At 36.8% G+C, this 7,425-nt stretch overlaps 1 protein-coding gene across 1 annotated transcript; it reads left to right on the top strand.

Moving 5' to 3' along the window:
* Positions 1-1,400: 1,400 nt before the first annotated feature.
* On the top strand, positions 1,401-2,452 carry LOC115022343 (somatostatin-1-like). Its single transcript, XM_029453311.1, has 2 exons — positions 1,401-1,499; positions 2,023-2,452. Exons 1-2 carry the CDS (start codon positions 1,401-1,403, stop codon positions 2,203-2,205), a joined length of 282 nt encoding a protein of 93 aa, XP_029309171.1. The 3' UTR covers positions 2,206-2,452.
* The last annotated feature ends 4,973 nt before the right edge of the window (positions 2,453-7,425 follow it).

Here is a 7,425-nt window from a genome sequence, read left to right as displayed (position 1 = left end):
TAACACACATGTGTGAATGATAAACTAATACTGTTGTTGAAATTGCACCTTTTTTAAGAACTGTCAGGTTGTTCATAATGTTTTGTAAAAAGAGTTCAAACATTTTCAGATTGTGTGTTGTCGTTATTTATAGGTTATTATGCTGTGATTTTACTGATCCGGCCCACTTGAGATCAAATTGTGCTGCATGTGGCCCCTGAACTAAAATGAGTTTGACACCCCTGGTGTAATGCTTACTCTAACGAGGGATAGCCAGGATCCAAGATCAAAGATTAGTTCATACATTTAGTGTTTTCTTGTCTTGTGCAGACCTTTTGAGGTAAACCTTGCTTTTTAACACTTGCTGGTAATAACAGAAGGAGAGATTGAGCATATGTACATGCTAATTAGTCAATGAGGAAAGAAAATATTGCAGTTATCATATTTTTACTGCAGCACATCCAGTTTATAGTTGTTTAACCTACAGTAAAAATGTGTTTTCCCACTTTGTTTCAAACTGAATTTTCAATTTTAGAAAAGCTTTTGATCCACTTCTTCCTTTATATTTATTTGAATTAAAAAATGGACTCAATAACCATTGCAAATGTCAGATAAACATTTAAACAGGATGATTTTAAAAGGTTTTCTCATTCTTCAGTCCACATACTGCAGTTGCAAATTTACAGCATGTGTGATTACAAAATCATTATAGCCTGTGACAAATGTTCCTTAATTCAGATGCACAAGAACTGTTAAGTGAAACAGAGCAGAAATCTCATTAGAGGGATGAACAGAACCAACTCACAAGGGTGTAACAAATGATAAGTTGACCTTTATGGCCTCTAGATATCCCAGTGTCTCTGAGCTACCCGTGGATTCAACTTTTATGGCACAGTGGGGTTAATGAAATAATTGTTTCCCCCATGTCACCGTCATTAATGTTTTATTTTACATGAGTGCACATATCACTTCCATTACAGGGATTTGCTTTTAAACAAGGAGCCTGAGAGGATCTATCACATTTACATGTTACGCCAAAGACACCATCAGTATTACCTCCAACCAGAGTGTTAATGTAAATGATGACACCAGGAAAGATCAGGAAGTAAAACATTGTCCTTATTTAGATCTTTTGTCTCACTCTTAATGACTGCTATAAATTACATTGCGCACGCTTCAGTGCATTGACGGGGGCAAACACGAAATTGAGGATGGTCGATATGCAAATAACCTGCACACTCCTCCTTTTTTGGGCTAGAGTACAACTTTAAAAACAGACGTCTCACAGTGACAATGACATCAGCCGTGGTAGTTGTGGTGTCTTACCAAGAAGAATTCTCTCAACGAGAAGCACACAAGCAAGATATCCCAAGTCAAGGATGGCCCACATCTTGTGCATTTTGGCACTTTTGTGTTTAGCAATGTGTGTTGCAGAGAATACAGAGACTCAGCAGGGATTTAAAGACCTCCAACTTCAGCTAGACCTATCGCCATGGCTCGACAAAATAGAAGACAAACAGGTAAGATGTCTTTATTTTCCTTATGCCCTTCTCTATGTGTTCCTAATTCTTAGTACAACACAAAATACCATCCAGTGGTTCCCAGTGTCCCAGCTATGATTACACCACAGGCATCAGAATGTCCCGCCTACAGCGCCTCAATGTATTTAATTAGTCTGTACTTGCTCACACACATTTGTTTTACCTTCATCTGTTAAAAGTGTTATCCGCAGTGAGTGATTCTGGATGCTGGCAGAGCTACCTGCACGATTACTGTTATTTGATTATCCTCAGAGGTGCACCCCCTTGGAATGGCAGAGATTAGAGTACTAACACAAGTTTAATTTCCTTCTCTGGCTCTGAGCAACAAATTATAAATTCTGTAGTAGAAGATAAACTGATTTACAGTTTGTGGTAGGAATGACCATTTCCCAGAAATACAAACACAGTGAAGTGAAGTTTCATATTTACCGACATTTAAGAGCCTGTAAATGTTTTTAATTGTTCATTACTTACAGTTTATAGTACATATTGTTCTTCGCAGGAATTGACAAAGAAAGAAAACTTAATGGACCTGCTTTATAAACTCTCCAAATTTGAAAATGGAAATATCCTCAAAGGAGCCACAGACTCGGAGAAACAGGAGAAGAATCGACGCGGGCTGGCCATGACAACTCGCAGAATGGGCTGCAGAATCTTCTACTGGAAATCCTGGACTTCCTGTTAACTTTGTTCTCACTGAAATGCCAGACAAACCATGAAATGGATATTTGACTCTTAAGATGTAGTTTTCTCTTGTCATACTTCATTTATTGCTACTTTAGGTTCCCATACGACCATTAAACTGCATTATGCCCTAAGATTATAAAAGTGCTTTGTGCTGTTCATGCTCGCGTAAATGTTATAATATGTTCTATGTTGATAGGATATCAAATTACTTTGTAATTTTCAGAGAACGTTATGGCAGCTTTAATTAGCTTTTGCCTCGAATCAAACCGCCTGCGAATATAAAAGTGGAAAACTGTGAATATGTATGATGAGCTTTCATTTCATTAAATAAACCTAGCCACTTAATTCTGTATTCTTTGAGGCATGACTTCATCAAAACAATTAGAAAGACAGCTAGCTTATGCAAAGGAGTCTTGACATTCATGCTTTATTTAATCATTCTCAGTACACCTAACACCGTTTAGTTTGCTGAATCTCAACATATTGGCTGTTTCTGCGCTTCAGCCATTCCTAATTCTTACAGTTAGTTAAACAATACTTGACCGTCCTGCTCATGCATTATTTACAGTACACTTGGCAGTCTGGTGGATGTGTAAACAATAAAGTGGCCACTGAATATTTAATGTTTGGTAAATGAGCAGTTACTGTGGAAAAGCTGCTGAAAAACCCTACTCAAGTTAAAAGAGCCCTACAGAGAGCTGAACAACTCTGCAGGCTTCAATAAAGACCAAATGTGCTCCACTGGCCTGTAGAAATGTGTTTTGTATTTCAAATCAATCACGTTCACTCATATTCATTCATCACACATCAAAGTATTTCTGTCTTTATGGGCTCTTTTGGGTTTCTCTCTGCCACATAATTTTCACTCCAGCAGAGGAGGCTGTTCTTCTCTTCGTTAAATCCAGATAGACTTTAAATGTCATAAATGTCTGCAGTGTGTTTAATGTTTCCAAGTGATCTTCAAGGTAGACCACCAAGGCAATACACTGAAAGCTTTACAGACCTCCATTAATCTTCTATGTATTTGATGTTCCTTCAGTCGTGTAGCCAATGATTGTACTAGCTTTGGTGTGCAATCTGCAATGGGAAAAAAAAAAGATGTTTTGCTGTTGCATGCTTTTGTGTGAGTGTGCAATTCTCATATTGCATTTGCATATTTCCTGATACATGCCTGTGTGCATAAAATATGTCTTGTAACATTGCATATTGACGCAGTGATCAGCATGCATTTAGGTAGCTAGGCATATCCTAAAGGCCTTTATGTTAAAAATAAATGCGTTGATCTACACCATGTATGTATGCATATATAACTGTGAGTAGAATTTGGTGAGAATTACATGAATCTCAAACAAGTAAAGAAGACTAGGTGAAACAAAGAAGTAGAGTAGACTATAGGGTGCAGAAAAAAAAGGCTTGAAGAGAAATGTATCAAATTGGATAGAGAGGTGAAGAGGGAATAGAGATTACGAAAGTGAGAAAGTAGAGGAAGGGAGGGAAAGAGAGGTGCAAAGAGGATGAGTAAAGGGATGAGAGAGAAAATCATTAAAGTAGCAGTGTTGGAGCATAACTGCAGTCAAAGCTTGGCTTAGTATCCTTTCTGTCCCTGGGTTATTGGGATTCAGCAGAACAGCTTCCCCTGTAACAGGAACCACTGCCAGCACATTAACATGCTCATACTGCAGAGCTTCTTCAACAAAGTGCTAGAGTCTGTGAGAGTAACAGATACAAAGTGTGTGAGTGGGTGTATGCATGTGTGGACGGGGGGGCAGGTTGAGTGGGTTTACACTGTGTGTGTGTGTGTGTGTGTGTGTGTGTGTGTGTGTGTGTGTGTGTGTGTGTGTGTGTGTGTGTGGGTGTGGGTGTGGGTGCCTGTGTGCACTGTGCATAAACTTGTATGTGTCTTATGAGTGAGCGTGTTCACTTGCAGTATTCATCTGCAAACAGGAGAGGCCAAGAGCAGAAGATCACAGAGTAAGAGACGTAGACAGAAGGTAAAGTGATCGTCTCGGGACAGCGGACTGTTTCACAAGCTGTCGCAGCAGAAGCTTAAAGGTTTCAATTCAGTCTTTTCAACCCTCAGAACTCAACTGAATTTCATTCAAACATTTATAATCACTCCAAAGCAGCTCCTCTTTCCCTCCCTCTCATCGTCCGGAAGTAAACACATTAGAGCCAGTTATCCAATACTTTTGCCAACTCTGAGCAGTTGATTTGGATGTAAAAGATAAGAAACACCAAGCCAGCTAGATCAAAGGAGCATCACTGAGCCTTAATTGAAAAGAGACCAATTATTTTTAATGAGTAGAACTGAACGCCCCACTTCGGAACACGAGTTCCCGCATTCTCTCCTTGGGAGGACTAGAAAAGAGAAACAAGCGGCGTCCCAGTGGAACAGGCCCATATCAAAACAACAGGACCAAAAGTAGACAGAGAGGGAAGAAAGATGCCTGGGATACAAGATCAAAAATATGTTTACTCTGTGTGCTCATGAGTCTGCAAAAGACATACAAAGTCATGTACAGGTCTGTAACTGCCCTAAATAGATTTCATTATGGCATTATGGTGTTGTACCTTCCTAAAGAACATTTATGATTTGACAGCAGATCCTGGTGACATGTCAAATGTAAGTAATTACACAGAGATGCATTTCACATGAGCCTGGCGAAGGGATTTTTGTATTGTATAGATGGTGTTATTGTGTGACCTTTAAAAAGCCATTTGGTCAAAAAAGAAAAAAGGTCTGGACACCTTGGAAGATCAAACAAGGGTAAAGAAGATGCTCTTTGGTTGGGAACACAAACGTTTAAAAAAGAATAAAGGTACATGGCACTCTTGTGGCAGAAAGTTAAATGGTGGAATTGTAAAAACATAGACAATACTTTGACAAGCTAAGTTAAAAACCCACGCGAGAGTTTTCTTCAGGGTGTGGAGAAGGCTGTGTGAAATAGTCATCTGATTAAAGACTTTTTAACTTTATGCCAGAAGAGTGCCTTGGACCTTTATTCTTTTTTAAAAGCCTTTCATTCTTCTGCCACATGTTAACACAGATGGTTTGATAGAAAAGATGAGAGAATTGAATTAAGTAGTATCCTACCACTGGATGATCATTTTGGAAACATTTGTTATTAACCAGTCAAAACTAATTTAGTGCAGTTTTACCTGCACCAACTGTTTTGTCTGTTAATTTAACAATTCAAGATATTAAAGAATCAAACTGATTTATTTCAGGTCGACAGTGTATTCATAGAATTTACAGGCAGCCTGCTGCGATGTATAAGATGTGAGATCTACCTGAGATCCTCTGGGGTCTCAATAAGGGTGGTCAGTAAATTTCCTCTAATCTTAGATTCTCATATTTCTTGTGTGCAATGTATGTCTGTCAGTTAGTCGCCACTTTGGTCTAGACTGAAACATCTCATTTGTGGTTATGAGTGAAATATCTCGACCACTATTGGATGGTGAGCAATAAAATTTGGTACAGAAATTCTCAGGAGGAGTTGTGATAACGTTGGTGAGGCCTTAACCTTTCCTCCAGCACCATCGTGTCAAAACTTTAATTTGTTCAATTGTTTATGACCAAATACTGGCAAAACTAATTAAACTGGGCAGAGCTCCATGTCCAGAGGTGACACTCTGCACTGATATTCTGTAAAGGTTGACAGTGTACTTTCACTGGTCGAGTGTGCAATGCAATTAAGTCAATATGGGCTATAGTTATAAAAAAATTAAATTAAAAAAAGGTTAAATAGATATATTGTAAAGCTAACAGAGGTTATATGATTTAATAGCTTTTTGGTTTTTACATTCAGATATAGAGGAAATGTATTGTTTAATAAGGACAGTCAGCTTTAAAAAGTTTGGCTTTTTTGTATAATAGTTTGGATTTATGAATATAAAATGTTGTCAAAAATAATACTACTGATTAATTACTGTCATCATATGTTCAGTAACTTCAAACAATATTTTTTTTATAGAGTAATACAAAGAGAGAAGTTGAACCTGAAGCAGATGATGGAGGACTCACGTTGCTGAAGGCTGAATGAATGACGTTCAGACAGGTGAGCAGCTACAATTACACACTCGTTTACAGAGGAAGTATTAAGTGTGCAGTATTTGTGGACTGTAGCTGCTGTTACGTTTATTTTGTTTTTACATCTCTGTGTTAACTGCATTGGTACTTTATTCTGCTGTTGCTCATTGCACCCGTCATGGTGTCCATAGCTGTTCATAGCCATACTCAGTGGCGGTTCTAGACCAATATCACGAGGGGGGCCTGGCCGGGGCCAAGTGTTTTGTCAGAGGGGCACATTCAACCCGAGCTACATTCAACAAAAAGAGACGAAGCAGTGTTCAAGCATTACATATTTTTAGTTACAGGAAGTATAAATAATAGCTATATAATAATAATAGATATAAAATATATATCTTACATAAAAGAAGGACATGTCAGGTGTCTGTTTGTAGGCGTCTGTCCATACATACCCCCAAAATCTAGAACACTGACATCACAACTGAAATAACATTTTAGAACACCCTCACAATAGAACTCTGACATTATCTATGTGTATTATTACTACACACTTCTACAAGGACATACCATATAAAGTATAATTACACTGCTTTAGAAGCAGCCAAATGTTTTTTCAACCTCACAAACCTGATGGTCCAATGCTTATAGATGCACATGACATATATGTATATGTATATATATATACATACATATATATATATATATATATATATATATATATATATATATATATATATATATATATATATATATGTATATATATACAAATATATATATACCTACATGTCTATATATATATATATATATATACATACATATCTGTATGTATATACATACAGATATGTATATGTATATACATATATATACATACATATATGTATGTATATATACATACATATATGTATATATATACATACATATCTGTATATATACATATATGTATATATATACATACATACATGTATGTATATATATACATACATATGTGTATATATACATATGTGTATATATATACATATATGTATGTATACATACATACATGTATATACATACATACATATATGTATGTATATATATATATATATATTTTTTTTTTTTTTTTTATTACTTTTCTTTCTTTTTTTCAAATCAATTTTTAGGGCACAATTGGCCCCCCTCCCCAATCATTTCGCCCCTCCCCATGACCTC

This window comes from Cottoperca gobio, chromosome 17 (genome assembly GCF_900634415.1).
Source record: "Cottoperca gobio chromosome 17, fCotGob3.1, whole genome shotgun sequence".
NCBI classification, from domain to species: domain Eukaryota; kingdom Metazoa; phylum Chordata; class Actinopteri; order Perciformes; family Bovichtidae; genus Cottoperca; species Cottoperca gobio.
This window is presented reverse-complemented; position numbering and strand designations above follow the sequence as displayed.

Coding starts and splice junctions, on each gene's coding strand:
- LOC115022343 (XM_029453311.1), top strand. CDS start 1,401: ATGTGTGTTGCAGAGAATACAGAGACTCAGCAGGGATTTAAAGACCTC. Junction 1,500..2,022: donor ACAAAATAGAAGACAAACAG/GTAAGATGTCTT, acceptor TGTTCTTCGCAG/GAATTGACAAAGAAAGAAAA.